Below are 21,937 nucleotides of genomic sequence, written 5' to 3'. Positions count from 1 at the left end.
AGCACTTTCTCTCACCTGTAGAGGCAATGAAAGACTCTTCTGTTCGCTGTTCCTGGACAAACACGGCCTGTGAAGGCTCTCGCTTCTCCTGTCCGCTCACACTGGCCTCATTATTTTCAACACTCCCACGTACAACCTGACGTCCGTGCCTCCTTTTTCCAGCATTTATTTCAGGCTGACCTTTTAAAGCCTAATAATTGAAGCCTGACGCTAGTGTTTAGATTAGAGCCAGCCAGGATCACTTTTAGCATTATGACCATTTTGATAAAAATAATGTATGGAGACTTTATGCATGTTCTGTATAGCCGTGAATGTGTGCATGCTTATTTTTATCATATATATATATTAGCAGAAAGGCTAAAGCGGGCCATGCACGCAGCCGCCGAGTCTCTATCTAGCATGTGTTTGTCAGTGTTGGCATGCTGTTAGAGGACTAAAATACTAGTCCCGGGGCCAGACCGGCCCTCGGCTCCCGGTGTCGAGTCTGAACATGCGCTCCAGCTCGGCACAAAAATTCCAGTCTGATGTTCCCGTGTAAATTACAGTGTTGTGACACGAATTAGCGTCCACGGCTTCGCCACAGCTGAACGCTTCGGCTCGTTTACGTATCGAGTAAAATATGCAATAACTACATTTTGCTCTTTCTTTTTTATGACCTCGTATCAGTGTTAAAGTGTCAATATACTATTGAAAGCTTTGTTAATAGATTGTTTTTATATTTTCTCTTTCAATTTTAAAGAATTAGCAATTTTATAGTTTTTTTTCATGTGTTTGTCTTTTTAATCTGTCTACTCAGTTTTTATGTTTTACACTGTAAAAATGAATATGCTTTATCTAATCAATAAAATTGTGGCAACAGATTACAAGCAATATTATTTATTAAATTGAACAAATTAGAATTGAGTAATAGTTAATCAAATTCTAATTAATTCTAATCTGTACAATTTAATTAATAATATTGCTTGTAATATGTTGCCACAATTTTATTGATTAGATAAAGCATATTATTTTTTTCAGTTATTTTTTTTTTATTCTTCATTGAGTTGTTTTTTTTTTTCATGTATTTTATTAATTTAGTTATTTAAAAAAAAAATTACTCATTTATTTATAAATCTGACCAGTTAATGCACTTTAATTATATGTCCATCCATGACTTTTTAGTCGTTTTAAGCGTGTATACATTTTTTTAATACAAATTCATAATGTCTATAAAAGTGCTATTTATAAATGATCACATATGGTTGATAAATGAAGAGTTTCCAGTGGGGAAAAAGTTGGCAATATATGGAGAGTTGTTTCTTTATATCTGCATTATATTATTCCAATATAACTATCAGAGTCATGTGTTTGTTCCCCAGTGTGAGTGGTTTTCTGTGGTTTTAGTAGAGTCCAGTCAACATCCAAGCTTATGTATTTTGAGTTTTTATTTTTTTGCACCTTGGCCCCGCCCATCTGCGCTGTGATTGGCCAGAAGTTCAGCCGAAAGAGAGGAGACTCGAGCCTCTGTTTTGCATGCGATACTCCTGCGAACTCTGGACTGACTTTATCTCAATCCATGATCGAGTCCGTCAAACCGGGCTTTTCTGCGACATGGTCGGAGATCACAGCATAACCGGAGACAGCCTGAAAACAGCCTCTCCTAAAAACGGATTAAGCTGTAAAATGGTGCTTCAGGCGGTTGGCAAAGTGCTGAGGTAACTCTCCCGTGCTCGTTCACTGATTTAAATGATTTTTTTTTTTCACTCTTCTTCAAGGCGCGCGCCAGAGGAATGCGCGCGCGTCTCTGTTGACGGAATGGAACTTTCCACTTGCATTAAATTGTTAGCAGTGCAACTCTAATGCAGGTTTGCCAGGTTTCTTTAAGCTGTAGTGATATAGTATCTTTCCACGTGAGGCTCTTATAGATCAGTTATTATTAGACCAGGCCAGCGCAGTTATTTCTGTGTCAGTGGACCAAAAGGTGCACCGGTATTTTTAGGCACCATATAGGCGGTTTATATGTAAATGTATTTTATGTAGAGGTGTGTGTGTGTGTATTCTAAGTCCATCCCTGTCACACCTGTAGCCTCACTGCCTGTTGTTGAATATGTCTGGTATGAATGAAGCATTGTATATTGCATGGTTTTATCCAACACAACTAACAGTGTAGGTACAGTAGCTGCAAAATTATTTTTTTTATTTATTTATTTATTTTTTAATCAAAAGGGAGATTTGGGTTTGTTAGAAATAATGTCACAAAAATAATTTATGAGATGCCACTGAAAATCCATCTTTTTAATTAATTTGATATTATCATTTATATATATATATATATATATATATGAAGAGTTCAGATGCAAAAGCCTCTAAATGCCATTTGAAATTTCTTCTAGAATTATGATTTTTATCAAGCTTGTATATTTAAGTTCATCGATTTCACTTAAATGGCAATGATAATTACCTATTAATTGTTATTTAAGTGAAATTACTGAACTTAAATATACAAGTTTGATAATCATCATTACAGAAGAAAATTTCAAATGGCATTTAGAGGCTTTTACATCTGAACTCTTCACGGCTAAAATTTCAATGAAAATTTCAATAAACAAATTTCAATAAATTTTCTGGGAATTTGCCCTTAAACAAATACCATTAAAGTTCGTTGCAATACAAACGTTTTTTTGCATAAATGTAGTCTCAGACGTTTTGACCTCGATAATGTGTAAAGTGCATATGTTTGTAATAGGAAGGCAGTGTGTAGGTTTCAACACACCCGTAATCTTGATTTTACTATTTGTTTGGTGTTTTTAATCCAGACGTTTTGTCTCAGTGGAGGCTCACACTTGTTGATGAATATTCATGTGTGTTTCAGTGAATAAGTAATCGTGTGCAGTCTGGCTCGGCCGATAGTGCCGTGTGTTTCAGAGACGTCAGGTGAGACGCTGACCCACTGATAGGAGAGAGAGAGAGAGAGACAGGGGTATCCCGTCCGGCAGCGAATCTGCAGTGACCCGTGAACTTGCGATTTTCATTTATAATGCTCATGATTTCTTCTTATTACACAATAATTTCCTCTGAGAACCAGATTGCTAGTGAGAAATTGTCTTCCTATTAGACGCTCGATAATTTCAGGGATTATCACACACTTGATAAATACTAATAATTCCTCTCCAGCTCTGTGTGGTTATGATGTTTGCATTGTATTTTTACTTGCAACCAATTCTAACTTATATTATATAGACTTACAATTCCTTGCACGTCATAAATATGCCATAAATGCTTTGCCTGACCTTTAAACATCTGGATTATACAGCAGAATTGAGGTCTAATAGAGCAGCTTTACTGCAGTAAACTGGGAAACCGTGAAGCTCTATAAATAAAGGTGACTTGGATTTGTGGAAAAGTGAGTATACTTGTATAGCATAAGTCTCCATCTAATTTTAGTCTCATAAACACAGTCTTGGCGTTCCTACTGACTGTGGCTTTTCAGAGAACGGACTAATTTGATGTTTCTATAATAGTCTTTTAAATGGCACTGTTAAGAATGAGATCTGGTCAAGTCAGCCAGTCTGGACTCGTTGGCTTGGTACATATTGACCGTGGCTGAACTTAATCTTGCAGATTTGCTAATGTGTTTTAGGTGGGATCAGCGTCTGAAGAAATATGCGGAGACTCCCTAATTTAAAGTGACTTCGCCTTTTAAGTCGTCCAATAGAGCGGAAGGATTAACCCAAATATCAGGTTTTCTGACCTGCTTCTCTGCCCATTAATTTGCCTATAATTTCATATAATTTATGAAACATGCTTGACATTTTTCTGAACATGAAGGTCAGTTCTTGCGTAGGATTTTCTTGTTTCTGAATAGTTTAAATTGTTAACATTCTGCTTGAGATGGTGGTTTAGATGAGTGCATTTTGGTGTATTTAATAACTTAATCTTTTTTTTTAATTATTATTATTAAATGGATCAAGATGTGCCATGGCTATCCTATAGATTAATACTTTTTGAGTTAAATAGCATTCCTTTTTTTGATAATAAAGTAAGCAAAGTATCTTATCTCTCCATCTTAACTTTGAAAGTACAAAAATACGTCAGCGAGTCGGTGGAATGTTTTCCAGCGTGTCTCGCCCATAATGCACTAGGCATGCCGCTTCTGAGTATTTGCCAGACAACGTGCCCTGAGAATAAAAATAGGCTCGATTCGACACAAACATTCCTAATCCCGTTTATAGCACAAACTTTTCTAGTTTCACAGTCTGACAAAATGATCATGCATAACCGAGCATGTCTCGTTCCCACAAACACCATCAACTTTAAAGGAGTAGTTCACTTTAAAAAAAAAAAAAAAAAAAAAAAACTTTTGCTAATGTCATCCAAGATGTCCATGTCTTTCTTTCTTCAGCTGAAAAGAAATTAAGGTTTTTGATGAAAACATTCCAGGATTTTTCTCCATATAATGGACTTCAATGGGGTCCAAATGGTTCAAGGTCCAAAAGAGCGAAAGGTGAGCATTTGTGCTTCTAAAACTTGACCGATGACCGATGGTTTCGCTTATTCATCGTCTGGTGTCGTTTAAAGCCCTTTGAAGCTGCACTGAAACTCTCATTTGGACCTTTAACTGTTTGGACCCCATTGAAGTCCATTATATGGAGAAAAATGCTGGAATGTTTTCATCAAAAACCTTAATTTCTTTCCGACTGAAGAAAGAAAGACATGGACATCTTGGATGACACGGGGGCGAGTAAATTATCAGCAAAAGTTTTTTTTTTTTTTTTTTTTTAAAGTGAACTACTCCTTTAACTGAAGCGGATTCCTGCGATCTACTTTCCTTTCGTGAGTCTGGAGTTTAGTGGATTATGATCCCGGGAAGGAAGTTAGATACAGATATTCAGCATGGCTATTGCATCATTCGCCTTTCCTGAAAACCACTTGCACAACTACAGTAGATTTTCTGAGGAAATCAAGTCTGACGTCCTCCTCCCTCTTTTATTATCCGTAAATGGAGTCAAACGCAGTTGGTTTGTATGTAATCAGACCCGTATCTAATCAGAACTCACTGGTTGGGGTCAGTGGACTGATGGCTAATCAGCAATAACTGCTTCGTTAATCATAACTATAAAGTCTACATATGCGTTTAGTACCTTAGCACAGCCCTCAGATGCATGGGCACATTCGTTTTAATGCATTTAAATATATCAAGTTATTTTATGTAGTTTTAAGTTAGAAGCCGCCAGATGTTCAGAGCTTCTTTTCAATGAGGAATAGAAGATGGTTATCTTTGTCTGTAACCCCTTATAATCTCAGAAGAATGCCGACGACCTTTGATCTGTACAGTAGTGTAATAAAACCTGTATATTACTGTAAGTTGGTAAGCTATGAACATTTGAAGCAGATAATGTATGATCACACTTTTTAATGGAGAGGCCATATTATACCCTTTTACCCAGTCTTGATGTTGCTTCAGGCATGAATGTTGATTCATGCTCTTCTCTTCCCAGTCTGTCAGTAACGCTCTCTGTTCGTGTCATCTATTAAAATGTCTCTGAATTCGCAAAGCGTTTGCTCATAAATGAAGGTAACGGACCTCAACATTTATTACTAAACGCCTCCGTTTAAACACGCAGAAACAATTTTCGCTCAGTAAGTGCTAGAAAATTTCACAAACGAGATGAATTAAAGTAGAAATTTTAAAGTAGAAAGACTGAAATAGCATCACTGGAAAATATACTCCAATAATCTTTTGTTTTAATTAGTTATTACCGTAACCAATTCTAAAGCTAAAAATGAATACCCATAAATTAAATATATATTTCCTCATATTCTCCATTGTTGCGGCTCCTCTCTTCCCAGTCTGTCAGTAACGCTCTGTTTACTTCCTGTCTCTGTGAAGCCCCTCCTTCTGAAAAGCACACTGTGCTCTGATTGGTTGGCTGGAGCAGTTTGTTGTGATTGGTCGAGCGCTTCGAGTGTGGTTGGGAAATGCCCCGCCCCTTACCATAACCGCCAGTTTAACACACTACTAAATAACTCAACCAGGCCCCGCCCCTTTATTCTGCATATTAATTATTATAATGAGGAATATTGTGACGTGTTCGTTCGCGGAAGAAACTCAAGACTACAATGGAGGCGTTTCTCTGATATAGAGAAGAACTGGAGCTTTACACATTAAAGAAAATCCACACTGTAAAAAAAAAAATAATAAGTCGACTTATACTAGTGTTTAATTCAGTGCGCCGTTACTTGCCATTGTCATTGATTAATTGCAGTTTTGAAGTGACTTTTCCACCAAATGATTTCAGTGTTTAGAGGAATATAAATGTGTGACAGTACACATTTGTTGTGGCTCTAGAATGAATCTTCAGATGGGGAAGCAGCTGTGCTGTGAAACGCTGCTCTATTACAGCCAGTCTTTGGCTCATAGCGCAGCGAGGACTGAAGAAGTGTCCTGTTGCCGAGTGAGTCTCTCGTGGGCCTTTAGACGTGCAGTTGTTGAAGATTCAATGGTCCTTTGTTTCTGCATCTCTTCATGTGTTGGTCTGAAGTGGTGCTGTAGGCCCAGGCCATCTCTGCACTTCTGTCAGTCTGACATTGAGTGCTCACACACATCTGTCTGCAGATCTCCAAAAGATTTATCATTCAAAAAGCAGATGTAATGCCTTGTCCTGACTGGACGAGATGCGATAAAATTCCTGCAACAAGCAGTTTCTGTTCACAGTTCACTCCAGATGCGACGCAACTACGAGACATGACACAATCAAACATAACAGCCAATCAGAAGAACTTGTGGGCGGAGTCTGTGCAAACGAACTGCACTCTCATCCAAATCAGTCCAAGATCACAGCCAATCAGAAGTGTGTGTGGGCGGAGTCTGTGCAAACGAACTGCACTCTCATCCAAATCAGTCCAAGATCACAGCCAATCAGAAGTGTGTGTGGGCGGAGTCTGTGCAAACGAACTGCGCTCACATCCAAATCAGTCCAAGATCACAGCCAATCAGAAGTGTGTGTGGGCGGAGTCTGTGCAAACGAACTGCGCTCACATCCAAATCAGTCCAAGATCACAGCCAATCAGAAGTGTGTGTGGGCGGAGTCTGTGCAAACAAACTGTGCTCTCATCCAAATCAGTCCAAGATCACAGCCAATTAGAAGTGTGTGGGCGGAGTCTGTGCAAACGAACTGTGCTCTCATCTAAATCAGTCCAAGTTAACAGCCAATTAGAAGCGTGTGTGGGCGGAGTGTGTGCAAACTAACTGCGCTCTCATCCAAATCTGTCCAAGATCACAGCCAATCAGAAGTGTGTGTGGGCGGAGTCTGTGCAAACGAACTGCGCTCTCATCTAAATCAGTCCAAGTTAACAGCCAATTAGAAGTGTTTGTGGGCGGAGTCTGTGCAAACAAACTGCGCTCACATCCAAATCAGTCCAAGATCACAGCCAATCAGAAGTGTGTGTGGGCGGAGTCTGTGCAAACGAACAGCGCTCTCATCCAAATCTGTCCAAGTTAACAGCCAATTAGAAGCGTGTGGGCGGAGTCTGTGCAAATGAACTGCGCTCACATCCAAATCAGTCCAAGATCACAGCCAATCAGAAGTGTGTGTGGGCGGAGTCTGTGCAAACGAACTGCGCTCTCATCTAAATCAGTCCAAGTTAACAGCCAATTAGAAGTGTTTGTGGGCGGAGTCTGTGCAAACGAACTGCGCTCACATCCAAATCAGTCCAAGATCACAGCCAATCAGAAGTGTGTGTGGGTGGAGTCTGTGCAAACGAACTGCGCTCTCATCTAAATCAGTCCAAGTTAACAGCCAATTAGAAGCGTGTGGGCGGAGTCTGTGCAAACGAACTGCGCTCTCATCTAAATCAGTCCAAGTTAACAGCCAATTAGAAGCGTGTGGGCGGAGTCTGTGCAAACGAACTGCACTCTCATCCAAATCAGTTCAAGATCACAGCCAATCAGAAGTGTTTGTGGGCGGAGTCTCTCTGCAAACACACTGCACTCAACCAAGTTGAAACAACTAGTTTCGCAACTAGTTTCAGTTTGTGAGTTGAAAAGCTAATAATTAATGAATTAATAACGTTATCACTGTAAAGCTGCTCTGAAGCATCTATATTGTTAAAAGCGGTGACTTGTCTATAAATTGTACCCAAATTTTCTTTGACCTCATTTGCATATCGATTAGTGGATTGCCGCTTTGCGAGGACAGTGTGTAGTGTGCGAATATAAAATGGCTTCATGTGATAAGTCATTACAGACTTGGACTACTACAGCAAAAGACAGCTTGGCAAAGATTTGTGGTAGTTAGTGGTCAGCATGTGTGTGTGTGTGTGTGTGTTGAGCAGGAGTCAACAAGGCCGGTCTGTGTGTGTGTGTGGGGCGTAAACTGGCCCTGGGCCCCGAACTCAAACAACACGGCATCAGCTGTCTAAAGACCACGGCCGTGTGTGTTCAGACCAACACACGACACACACTCTTTATAGAGTTCTGCTGTTATTGGACGCCACCAGCCACTAAGATACAAGACCGCTTTCCTCTTTCTGATATTGGTTTCCAGGGCTGGCTATATTGACACAAATTACACAATTCGATTCACAATCTTGCAATTTGATTTTGATTCAATATTTATTATTACAAACATGGATTTAAAACTGGAAAACATCAAAAATTATAATGAATATATTTAGCAAAATGCTCCTCTCTAGAGTCAACTTCTCTTGCTGATAAAGATATTATGGACTGTGACGTAGGGATGGGCAACGATTAATTGCGATTAATTGCATCCAAAATAAAAGTTTGTGTTTACGTAATATATGTGTGTGTAGTGTGTATAATTAATTTGTATATATATAAATACCCACACATGCATGTAAGAAATATGTGCATATATATTTTTATATATTTATTCACAATTAATATTATATATAAATATAAATATTTGATATATTAATTACACATTTTTCTTAAATGTATACATGCATGTGTGGGTATTTATATATACAAATTAATTACACACACATATATTATGTAAACACAAACTTTTATTTTGGATTTGGTTGCCCATCACAAACGTTACATGAACAAACACTAAAAATGCTTATGTATACTGTATAAATACACTTAAATAATAGTAATAATGCATTGTTGATGATGATTGGAGTTTATCTGCAGAAATGATAAATTAATCTACTTGCTACAGATAAAGTAACTTGAAGCCTGGCACATGTTTCCCAGAGCGACGGCCTCATCTGGAGAAGTGTGTCGATGTTATTGATGGTTTTGTGAGATCGTCTCCTGAGTTCTGTAGGTGCTGTGATGTCATCGTGTGTGTGTGTGTGTGGACTGGGAAAGGGGTGTAGGGTCTGATGGTAATATGAGGCCTGGGCTATAAATAGCTGTGGAAGGAAAGGCCTGCATGTCTGTGGTCTGCTGTGTTAATTACAGGGCAAGGTTAACGTGCAATCCTGCAGATGTGTGTCAGACTCATGCCATCACGGGTCCGTATGGGCTCACACAAGCCAGGGACTTTTACTTGGAGTTGTGCAACGAATCGCAAAATGTACGGTTTTTGAGCCGCGGATCGGATCATTTTGTGGATCAGAAAAAAACGAAACATACATACATTCATATATATATATATATATATATATATATATGAGTATGTATGTATGTATGTATGTATTGTATATGCATATATGTATGTATATCTATATATATATATATATATATGTGTGTGTGTGTGTGTGTGTGTGTGTATGTGTATATATATATATATATATATATATATATACACACACACATCTACATAATTATATACACACACATATATGTGTGTATATTCATATATATATATATATATATATATATATATATATACACACATATATGTGTGTGTGTATGTATAACTAACTTTTCTTACTTGGGGGGGTAACTTTGCTTTTCATTTATTACTTAAAGCTCATTTAAAGTTCTTCAAAAACTAGTTTTTAACAAAATTTAAAACAAGTGAACAGTCAGTGATAAAATAAGAACAAATACACACATTACAAGCTGAGAGGAAAACTAAATATAAAAACTAACAGTAGTGTTCGATACAGAAGTTAATTAAGCCTAAATGAAAAAATAACACTATTTGTAACACTATATAAATAACACTATTTGTTCACTATATAAATTAAACATAGTTTCATCTTTGTTAAAGCTGTATTTTGTTGTTTTATTAACATTAATGACAGACGACAGCAGGAATATTAGGCTGCCGTCACTTTAAGGCCGAATGTGCCGACCGAACAAACTGGCAAACATCCGCTTTCTTTCTCAACCGTTCACTAATGACATAACCGAGAGAACACTTGCCGAAACGGGCATTTAGTGTGTGTGTGTCCATTCAAGGGCGAGGTATCGCAAAAGAGGACTCAATTTGGAGTCATGTCTCTTGAAAAAAAGTGGAAACACGTCCAAATTATAAGCTTTTTACTCAATGATGGTTAAATTTAGCAGGTACTCACGCGTGTGCCAAACCGCGAGTCCGTACGCATCACCTGCGATCCATGTACAAGCCCACCTCTGAGCTAATGAACCATCTCTCCATATAAAGGACCACTAATATGGAGTTAATACTGTGCCATAATTAAACTAACAAATCCAGAATTTTGCAAACAATCTCAAGGCAAACCCGACTCGCAAACAAACGCAAGAGCGAAAATGCAGTGGAGCAGCAGATATGCTTTGTGTTTTGCAAATGTAAATGAATGAGCCTAGATACAATTTCACAAATAAATACAAACTGCATATAAGCGTTGAACAAATACCAAATCTAGCACACAAATGCACATCTGACGCTTTTTATGAGATCTCTCGACTCGTCACAAAGTCAGAATTGAATATTTGCGATATATAATCCATGTTTTTCTGACGTCTTTGCCTTGTTTGGTCCCGTTCAGGAAGGGTAAAGGGAAGCCCAATGGGAAGAAGCCGCCCACCGAGGAGAAGAAGCATTACCTGGACGCCGAGTACACCAAGGTCCGAGTGGTGGACTTCGAGCTGAAGGAGCTGGTGGTCCTGCCGAGGGAGATCGACCTCAACGAGTGGCTCGCCAGCAACAGTGGGTGTCTCGTAGGGCTGCCACGTTTCTGTGTTCATTGGTGTTCTTCGAATCCATTTTCCATGTCCATTTTCAACACCAAATACAGGCAAATCCACGGACGCCTAACAGGCATTCGGACGAGCGTAAAGAGGCGCTTGAGACGCACAAGTCAGCAATAATTATTGGCTTGAAGTTTCAAACAGGACAAATGACAAACAGGAGCGCAACATTCAGAGATTAACACACTCGACCCGCCAAACGTGTGTAAAAATGATCTTTGGCGGGAAACGCTGTCAAATCACGAGCTAATCTGGCGTTTCTATGTTTACTCACTTTTCTGGGGAAGTTCATGTAAGACAAATCTGAGCAGATTTAGCACAAATACGCAACTCGTGATCCTCATGATATATTAAATATGCTGTGTATTGCAGAATCTGCTCATTTCTGGTGCACTTGAACACAATAGCGAAGTAATAGCTATAAATTGAAGTAATAGCGAATATTAAAAACATGTTGAACAGAAAAGACATTATTATTTTCCAGCATCCGACATGTTGTGTGTGCTGTATTGTCCTGTCCCAAAACACATTTTTGGTTAAATAAAAAAAATAAAGGCTGTTGAAATCAATTCCTTATTTTCGTTTTCGAAACTTGTGTTGCTTGGTCCGATCGATTTGCGAACGTAAAGTGACATCCCTGGTGTCTCGCGTCACATGACCGTCAATAGAATTAAGACCGAATGAAATCACACTGCAGCATTTGTGTTCTCACTGCTCTTTAGTGCAAGATCATCTCCTGAATTTTTATTCGTTTAATTTTTAACTAGCGCACTTTTTAAAAATGTACTTAAATGTGTTACGTTGTCGAAGTCTAGTCCGTTTAAGTGCCCTTTGGTTGCCTTTAATTTGAGTATTAATACTATATTATCTACAAAAATGTAGTTTTGTTTTTAAATCTATACTTAAGCGATGCACACTATATCGACCGCAATATCGGTATATGCCGATATACGTTGATTTAATGTTATCGGCCCGATAAGAAAATTTGGTCGATATATTAAAGCTGATAAATAATGTATTGTTTCCATCATCGCGAGACGCTTCAGATGCGCACTGCTCAACATGGGGGCTGGGTGTTATGGCCAAAAAAATCATATCTCGGTGATTTTCTACGTTTTTCAATTTGGATAAACAAAATCTGTATTTTGATATATATATATATTTTTTAAAAATCACATCCTACCCAATGATATCCTAAAAAACAATGTTGATATTGAAGGAAATGGAAACAAATATAGTGAATGTAACGTAGGCTATGCAATATAATATGTGCACAGGTGGTTAAAATCACAATACATTCGAACATTGTAACATCACAATCTAAAAACGAAACGGAAACGCTCACGAAAGCTTGAATATTAGCGAAATTTACATATTTGTTTGACTTTCTGACATTTACAGTTGATAATATACCTGTGGAAAGTAAATCTAGCACTGAGGAAAACGCCACATCTCAAACGCATTAAACACAGTATTCATCCGAATCTGACTGCTTTAAACCTGTTAACTATAACTGTATATCTTACCAGTTATTTTGGAGCCCTTACCTAACATGTTTAGGACAAACTGTACTATACACAACTCATATCTCGATATAACTCGATATACCGCCCAAATGGTTTTGATTTAGCTTGAAATATGATTGAAATCACTTCAATAATGGTGTAAAAACATGTCTATCTGTCTATCGGCTACATAACTTTATAATTGTGTGTTTGGGACACAGCTTTTAACGGTTAGACTTTTGTTTTTATAATCAGCCTCTCAAAAATGATATAAAAATTTGGTTTTCGATATATCGGTTATCGGCTTTCAAATATCAGAAAATATCGGTTATCAGTATTGGCCAAAATTTTAATATCGCTGCATTCCTACTGGCATCTAAAAGTCCAATAGTGATCCGAGATCAGCTTTAACTCCGTGCAATAGAGAAATTCTGAAATAATGAAAACGCTCCCTACTATTTTTTTTCCCATGTGTGAGAAGTCGTGACCCTTGACCCTGGCCCCGGCCGACTGTCTGCCGGTGTTGTGTCTAGTCTCTCGGTGTGTTTTGAAAACATGTCTTCTGTTCATCAGAGGGAATGCATGATTTTAATCTCTGTTGCATAACTGTGTGATAAAACCAGCGCAGAATAATAACATTCCCACCAAACACACCATTGTGTGCATTTCCCCCCATTATATCTCGAAAGAAAACACGTGAAAAAATCAAAGTATGGCTTAATTTGGGAAACGTTAATGCTCTTTCATATTCCATAAGCACTTAATAAACCAAATCACTGCCTTTAATGGTTAATTGAAGCCTTTCCTCCGTATCAGTGCATTAGCTGGATCTTTACACTGTCTCATATGCCATCGCATCATGCATTTCACATATGAAGAATAATATATATATACTATGTATATATATATATATATATATGAAGAGTTGAGATGGAAAAGCCTCTAAATGCCATTTGAAATTTTCTTCTAGAATGATCATTTTTATCAAGCTTGTATATTTAAGTTCAGTGATTTCACTTAAATGGCAATGATAATTACCTATTAATTGTTATTTAAGTGAAATTACTGAACTGAAATTTACAAGTTTGATAAAAATCATCATTAAAGAAGAAAATTTCAAATGGCATTTAGAGGCTTTTGCATCTGAACTCTTCATTTATATATATATATATATATATATATATATGTGTGTGTGTATGTATATATTAATTTCTTTTGGGAATAATGTATATTAATTTTGTTTGCGATAATTTTTAAATTACAGATGCATTTGCACAGTCCTGGAGACGACCCTGTTATTTTAAATAGTTGATTATTTCACTCTTATTTTATCCATTACTTTGGACTCATATTTCTTATTTCATATTTGTACATCATTTAATAACTTTATGTGACAAAAGCACGGTATCAGCATTGGCCGGTTGAGATTGTTTTGACAATTGGCACGTATTTGTAAATATTTACATATGTTAAATCTATTTATATGAATATAATTTTATATGCAAATTTAAGATTTTTGATGTGTCAGGTGGTTATTACACGTAGTAAAATGTAAAGTCACTTCAAAGTTAGTCATTGTTTATGCATATTTATTTAGTGAGGAATATAAAGGTATTAATCTTCATCGCCAAATGATTAATTGCTGAAATATTGCATGATTGAATAAGCGTAATCATACGATTAATAAATAATCTAACAGCAATTAATATAGAGATAATTGTGCAGTTTAAATTTCAGTGTTTGTGTGTATATTTGCTTGTTTAGTCAGATTGTATTAGCAATTCTCATAGCATTAAAGTAAATAATATGGCCCTATTTTATTATAATTTTAAATAACGTGTTAGGCTTACAGAAAACAGAATCTGCAGTCTGAAATGAATGTACATTTGAATGTGAATGAAATGAATGTGAAATGAGTGCGTGTTGAATGTCAGCACAGTGTTGATGATGATGATGATGATGACGTGCGTATATTGTGATGTATTATTAATATTATGGTTCCTATAATCTCTGAAACCTGTGTTTGTGCAGCCACGACGTTCTTCAACCTCATCAACCTGCAGTACAGCACCATCTCTGAGTTCTGCACCGGGGACACCTGCGCCGCCATGACCGCATGCAACACGTGAGTCTGCGTCTCACACACACACACACACACTCTCGTGACCTCTGTGGCCCGACCGTCTCAGGTTTTTTTTTTTTTACTTAATACTTTTTTTATTTTTTTATTTTAAAATTTGATGTTGTTTTGTGTTATATTTTCTATTAATTCTTGAAAATAAATTTTATAATTAGACATTTCTCATATTTTTAGAATTTATTTTTAATGTAATTTTTGTATTGTATTACCTATTATATCTCAATTTACTAAATGTTAATAAATATACATATTTATTTATTTATTTATTTTTTAACGATTTTATTATACGACACTGACTGTAAGTCAGTATATAAAATAGTTTTCAAAAGTTTGGGTTGGTCAGATTTTTTTTCTCTTAGAGAAATGAACACTTTTATCCATCAGAGATGCAGTAAATTAATGAAAAGTGAAAGTAGAGACATTTATAATGTTAGAAAATATTCCATTTCAAATAACTGTTGTTCTTTTCAACGTTGTATTCATCAAATCACTGATAATAACCATAAATGTCCCCTGATCATCAGATCCTCATATTCGAGTGATTTGTGAAGGGTCATGTGACTGTAGACTGTTGTAATGGCGCTGATATAACACACGGGAAGGTGTTTAATTCGATGTGTTTTATTGCTGTGCCAGAGATTCGTTATGATTATGATTCGACACTGACTGTAAGTGGGTCGTGTGTGTGTGTGTGTGTGTGTGTGTGCTGATGGAAAAGGGAAGGAACTCAAGGGTTTACTGAAGCATTATGGGAAGAGGCGCTATCAGACCGTTTGGTTAATTAACATCCACAGAGAAGGGTTTTGTTTTATTATTTTTTTTTTAATTAATTATTTTTAAGTTTTATTAAATAAAATTTGGGCAAGCTAAATATTAAATATAAAGCTAAATATATTTTTAAAATATATTTTTGTATTATAATTTTTTTGTAGAAATGAGTGTTTGTTTCTAAAATGCTTTTTCACGTCTTGAGACTTTTTTTTTTTTTTATCTATTACGTTCCTAAGCTTTTTTTTTTTTTTAAAGCTTTTTTCTAAGAATGTTATATCTTTAATGTCTCTCTCAGGACGTATTTCTGGTATGATGAGAAAGGGAAGAAGACGAAGTGCACCGCTCCTCAGTACGTGGACTTCGTGATGAGTTCGGTCCAGAAGCTGGTGACCGACGAGGACATCTTCCCCACCAAATACGGTGAGCGAGTCTCTAGCGCCCCCTGCAGGGCGAAGGAGGACACTGCACACCCAGGGCTTTAATCAACAACACATTTCACTTCTGTTTGTGTTTGTTTATTTGCTATTTACTAAAATTAAGATTTGCTTTTAAATACTCACACACGAATAAATGTTTAAGAAATTGAGTTAAATTGCTGTAGTTACTGCAACACTGTAATCTAATGACCCATTCAAATTGTATCAATTTATAAATAAAAAGTATACATTTACATTTAAAGGGTTAGTTCACCCAAAAATGAAAATTCTGTCAGTATTTACTCACCCTCATGTTGACCTTCGTTCATCTTCACAACACAAATGAAGATATTTAAGATATTAAGATCGCTCCATAGGCTTCTTGAGGGAATGACACTTGCTGGCATCGAAAAGTCATTAAAGACATCGTTAAAATAGTCCAAGCGACTACAGCGGCTCAATCTTAACTTTATCAAACGACAAGAATACTTTTTGTGCGCAAAAACAACAAAAATAACCACTTTATTTCAACTATTCACTTTCCTGTAGTCAGTTAACGTAGTGTGATTGCGTAAAGCTACGTCACACGTAGGCTCACTATTGGCCGACGCTGGTCATGTGTGTGTGATGCGTGTGACGTACAATAACAGAAGCTTACGCTATTAAACTAGTAACCTGACTCGCGCAGAGGGAGAAATAAACCAATAGTTGAAATAAAGTCGTTATTTTTGCGCACAAAAAGTGTTCTCGTCGTTTGATAAAGTTAAGATTGAGCCGCTGTAGTCACTTGGACTATTTTAACGATGTCTTTAATGACTTTTCGAGGACAGCAAGAGTCATTCCCTCAAGAAGCCTATGGAGCGATCTTAATATCTTAAATATCTTCATTTGTGTTGCGAAGATGAACGAAGGTCAACATGAGGGTGAGTAAATACTGACAGAATATTCATTTTTGGGTGAACTAACCCTTTAACTTTAAAATTGTGATTTCCAGGCCTGGATGGAAACTTATATTCTTAATAGAGATTATCTAATATACAAATTGTAAAGGAATATACACTACTGTTAGAGTCCTGTACGTTAACGTGTGTGTGTGTGTGTGTGTGTGTGTTCCTCAGGTAAAGAGTTCCCCAACACCTTCGACTCGCTGGTGAAGAAGATCTGCAAGTACCTCTTCCACGTTCTGGCGCACATCTACTGGTCCCACTACAAGGAGACGGTGGCCATGGACCTGCACGGACACCTGAACACACTGTACACACACTTCATAGTGTTTATAAGGGAGTTCAACCTGATGGACCCGAAGGAGACGTCGATAATGGAGGACCTGACGGAGGCCCTGTGCACGCCGCTGCCCCCGGTCCCACAGAACCACGTGAGCGAGAGATGAGGCCGCGCCGGAGCCGCGCCTGTGCCACGCCGGGGCCGGAGGACTGCCGCAGCGCTCCAGAGACGCTGGGACTCAAACCCGCACCCTTACTGAACATTGATGTCTTTAGGACCCAGTCAGGAGCGCTCGCACCGGGCCGAAGGAGGTTTAACCCTTTAACCGAGACGCTTTTCCCTTTCCTTCCCGATTCTCAACAACACACACTGATCGTGGAGATCGTCGTCATCATCATCAGAAGAGTCGAGTCGCGAGGATCTTTGTGAGACGATCGGACCGTTTCCTTTTATTTATTTGTTTTTTTTTTTGAGTTCTTCTTCTCACACGAGCAGCACTTTCCCCTCTTCTTGGTTTCATAAGGGTGTTGGCCTGGTCCTCGTACGGTATAAAGGTTTCTTTCTCATTTTTTATAGGGTAAAAGGGGTGTGTGTGTGTGTGTGTGTGTGTGTTCAAGGCTTTTGCACTCAGGATCTGAGAGAGCTGTTAATGCTACCTGCTCACCCGTTAGCCTCTCGGTGTCACTTTACTCCTCGTTTAGCAGTTCCCCTCATCCGTGGACGGGATAGACTTGTGTTGCGTCATATTAGCAAGCATGCTAACCACTGTAGAGGAGCGTCTCGCGCGAGTGTGTTTACCTCGCCGTCTCTGGAAAAGCGTCTCGGCTCTGTCATGACTTGGCCTCGTAATGAAAAGACGATTTGCGAACGGAAAAGAATGTACACTTAGTCTCTACGTACCGATCGCAAAGATTATAATTATCGTCGAGTGAGAGAGAGAGAGTGAGCGAGTGAGAGAGAGTTAGTGTCGTGTCGCGATGAACTCGTTGTGAGATGATCGGACCTTTTCCTTTTATTTAATTTATTTCTTTGTTTTCTTTTTCTTTTTAGTTGCTATTTTTTTCAGGGCTCCTCAGTTCTGGCTTTTTTTGTTTTATGTATTTTAATAATACTTTAAGTTAAAAGCGATTTAATATTTTAAGCTCTGCAAATTATAACCTAATAAAATATTTAAAAGTCACAAACTGTGGTGTTTAGCGCCTTCTTTTTCATCAGGGAACTCTTGGTCACTTTTAGCCATCAGTGTTATGTTTGATGATGTTTAACAGTGGAACTCTTGGTGGAAAACTACATTACCCATGATTCTCCGTAATAAGTTTACATGTTTAGGTTAAACTCAAAAAATTTGAATATTGTGAAAAAGTTTAAAGTGTATTTCAGTCATTCAAATTAAAATATGAAACTGATATATATATATATATATATATATATATATATATATATATATAGTGTATGTGTGACCATAGTTTTCAGAGGCCCGACATTTCTGTATTTAAAATTTCTCAGATTTTGAATTTGGGGTTTTCATAAGCTGTAAGACATAATCATCAAAATTATAACTTTTGCACGATATTCTAATTTCTTGAGTTTCACCTGTTTGATGTTTAACCGTGGAAAACTACATTACCCATGATTCTCCATAGAATCTCCAGTCCACCAATCAGAGAAGAGCTCCACCCAATCCCATGTTAAAATACTTTAAATTGCTTTAAATCAAAATTTGTAATGTTGGGATTCACCTCTAGCTGGTGTGTGTGTGTGGTTCAATTACAAAAATAACAAATGCTAAATCTCTGCTTTAAATCCGCACGTGTTTGATGGATTGACACCTTAAGAAATAAAGCATGATTTTGCGATAATCTGAATCGTGTTCACTAAAATTGTACGAAGACCGTACTCATAGTTTTCATAATGTCGGTACAGGTCATTAAAACCCCTCACTACAGCAAACACAAGAATAAAGAGTAAAATACAAATGTGGTATAATTGATCAAAAATTGCAAATATTAGATTATTAATTTTAGTCATTTATTAATAGCAATTTTAAGATTAAATTATTTATTTTAATCATTTATTTTAATTAATCTAAAAATTGCTATTAATAAATGACATTTTTTTTAAATAAATTATACCAAATGTATTTATTCTTTAAATACATAAAATAAAAATTTGATATAAAAGAATAAAATTAAAAAAAAATTATTTATTTATTTTAATTGTGTTTTGTATTTTATGTATTTAAAGAATATAATAAAAACGTTACATAAATTAATAAAACAAATACCAAATATTAGATACAAAAAAATTGCTATTAGTAAATGGCTAAAATAAATAGATTAAAATAATTAAAAAAATATATATGTATATATAACGGTAGAAAAAAACTTTATAATAGTTATTTTTAACCATATAAATTGGGTCTTAATCCATGAGAAACGTATCGCTGCCTCTTTAATGTGATGTTGGTGTCAGTAACATCTCAAAGACTGAAAACACAAACGGCACATTTTTATTTCTGATAGTTTAGTTAAATCAACCCATATGCAGATTATTGTGCAATTCAGCATTTTATTATTTTACAAGAAACGAATAGAAACCACGTCCAGCCGTGAAGATCCACATCCTCCATGAGCGAGCATCTTTATTTGTCGGCTCTTACAAACGCGGAGAAAACGCTGTCCTTCTGCTCCAGAAGCACGTCCGGCTCATCGTACTCCACGATCCCGCCGCGCTTCATCACGATCACCGCGTCTGAGCCCAGGATGGTGTGAACGCGATGCTGAACGACACACACATTGAGGTTTCAGGTTAGTGTTTAGAAGTTACTCCACTAGAAGAGGCTTGGCCGACTAAGATCTTATTTTATGTAAGCAATAAGGTTCGAGAGTCTGATTTCCCTGATTAAATAAAGCTTATAGGAGTAGTTCACTTTTAAAAAAACAAACATTTGCTGATAATTTACTCTCCCCCATGTCATCCAAGATGTCCACGTCTTTCTTTCTTCAGTCGAAAAGAAATTAAGGTTTTTGATGAAAACATTCCAGGATTTTCTCCATATAATGGACTTCAATGGGAACCAAACAGTTCAAGATCCAAATGAGAGTTTCAGTGCAAACTGTTCAAAGGGCTTTAAACGATTCCAGACGATGAATAAGGGTCTTATCTAGCGAAACGAGCGGCCATTTAATATCTGGCGTCGTTTAAAGCCCTTTGAACAGTTTGGACCCCATTGAAGTCCATTAAATGGAGAAAATCCTGGAATGTTTTCATCAAAAACCTTAATTTCTTTTCGACTGAAGAAAGAAAGACATGGACATCTTGGATGACATGGGGGTGAGTAAATTATCAGCAAATGTTTGTTTTTTATAAAAGTGAACTACTCCTTTAATAAATAATAATTGTAGTCAGAGATGCAGAAACTCACTGCGATGGTCACCACTGTTCGGTCAGCGAACGCCGTCATCACCACTTTCTGCAGAATACTCTCCTGTACGAGCAAAACATGAAGATTAATCAACTTTACATGCAGGAACAGACACTGAGAGTTTCATTTTCCACCTTCATAAAATGACTCTAACGATTTTGTTATTTGTTATATGTTGTTGAATATGGTTTTATGACTTTGATAAATGAATATAGGCTATTATAAAAGCAGGATTAGCCCAAACCCAAGCATCTCAGAACTTAACGTTCACTCCGACATCGGGAAAAACTCAATCTAGGTGTCAGGATTAAAGCATTGATCGGCATTAGGAAAGCGTTTTTGACCTTTAATGCATGTAAACCTCTTCTAGGAGACTCCAGAACTACATTAGGAAACTTGAACACACAGTTTGAGTTTAACTTATGTTAATCTTCTTGTTTGGGCTGTTTAATATTAGGATGCGGTTTAAAACACCCCAGCGTCTCCCTGACAATGACAATCACCGAACCAGTCATGAGTCGCATTATTGACTTTTCTTTTTTGCCAAAAAACAATAGGATATTAACTTAAGTAAAGATCATGTGTCACGAAGATATTTTGTAAATTTTCTACTGGTTTTTATGTCTTTCTACATTTTACATGGTTTGTTTTGCCCCATGTGACTGGTTTTGAGGTTCAGAGTCGTGTGTGTGTGTGTGTGTGTTCTCACTGTGGCCATGTCGATGGATGCTGTGGCTTCATCCATGATGAGGATGCTGGTCTTCCTCACGAAGGCCCGAGCGAGACAGAAGAGCTGACGCTGACCCTGACTGAAGTTCTCACCGCCCTCCGTCACCACCGCGTCTGACGAGCGAACACACACACACACACACACACACACACACACAACCAGTCAATGCACAATAGAAGCATCTGAGGAGCGACAGCCCCTAACCCTTATTGTTAAAGTGTTATTAATCTATATATTGTAAAGAGTAATTTATTCCTGTGAATTTTCAGCACCATTACTCCAGTCTTCAGTGTCACATGATCCTTTATGAAATTATTCTAATATGATTTGCTTAATAATACTGGTATTCAATTTCTGATTCACTTCATCAAAGAATCCCGAAAAACAAAGTGCATCAGTTTTCTGCAAAAATACGAAAGTTCAAAATAACGGCATTTATTAAGAAACAAATGTCTGCTGAATAAAAGTAATTCATTTCTTTTTATTTATTAAAAAATTCAAAAATTAAATAAAAAAATAATTATTTCTTTTTTTAATTAATTTTTTTAACTGTTTTGTACATTGATAATAATACATGTTTTTTTTGAGCATCAAATCCTCATATTAGAGTGATT

At 37.0% G+C, this 21,937-nt stretch overlaps 2 protein-coding genes across 6 annotated transcripts in view; one reads left to right on the top strand and one right to left on the bottom strand.

Annotated features, from left to right (window-relative positions):
- The window catches only part of mob2b (MOB kinase activator 2b), a 44,049-nt gene extending 25,696 nt beyond the window's left edge, over window positions 1-18,353 (top strand). For 2 of the 3 annotated variants that reach the window (XM_039647547.2, XM_039647546.2), the window contains exons 2-5: window positions 10,912-11,072; window positions 14,650-14,743; window positions 15,825-15,949; window positions 17,064-18,353. In XM_039647547.2, coding sequence (XP_039503481.1) covers window positions 10,912-11,072; window positions 14,650-14,743; window positions 15,825-15,949; window positions 17,064-17,335 — 652 coding nt within the window. In that variant the 3' untranslated portion in view covers window positions 17,336-18,353. Of the gene's footprint in view, window positions 1-1,575; window positions 1,695-10,911; window positions 11,073-14,649; window positions 14,744-15,824; window positions 15,950-17,063 lie in introns of those variants that run through there. The other variant, XM_039647545.2, reaches the window with a different exon arrangement.
- Window positions 18,354-19,656: 1,303 nt separating this feature from the next.
- Window positions 19,657-21,937, bottom strand: part of abcc8b (ATP binding cassette subfamily C member 8b) — a 115,348-nt gene continuing 113,067 nt past the window's right edge. For all 3 annotated transcript variants that reach the window (XM_089135257.1, XM_089135258.1, XM_089135259.1), the window contains 3 exons: window positions 21,303-21,436; window positions 20,594-20,656; window positions 19,657-19,948 (listed from right to left, as the gene is read on the bottom strand). In XM_089135257.1, the coding sequence (XP_088991383.1) occupies window positions 19,811-19,948; window positions 20,594-20,656; window positions 21,303-21,436 (335 nt within the window). In that variant the 3' untranslated portion in view covers window positions 19,657-19,810. The remainder of the gene's footprint in view (window positions 19,949-20,593; window positions 20,657-21,302; window positions 21,437-21,937) is intronic.

The sequence above is a fragment of the Pimephales promelas genome, chromosome 10, assembly GCF_988280905.1.
Source record: "Pimephales promelas chromosome 10, fPimPro1.hap1.1, whole genome shotgun sequence".
NCBI classification, from domain to species: domain Eukaryota; kingdom Metazoa; phylum Chordata; class Actinopteri; order Cypriniformes; family Leuciscidae; genus Pimephales; species Pimephales promelas.
The sequence above is the reverse complement of the archived record's forward strand: the minus strand, read 5'-3'. Positions and strand labels throughout refer to the sequence as shown.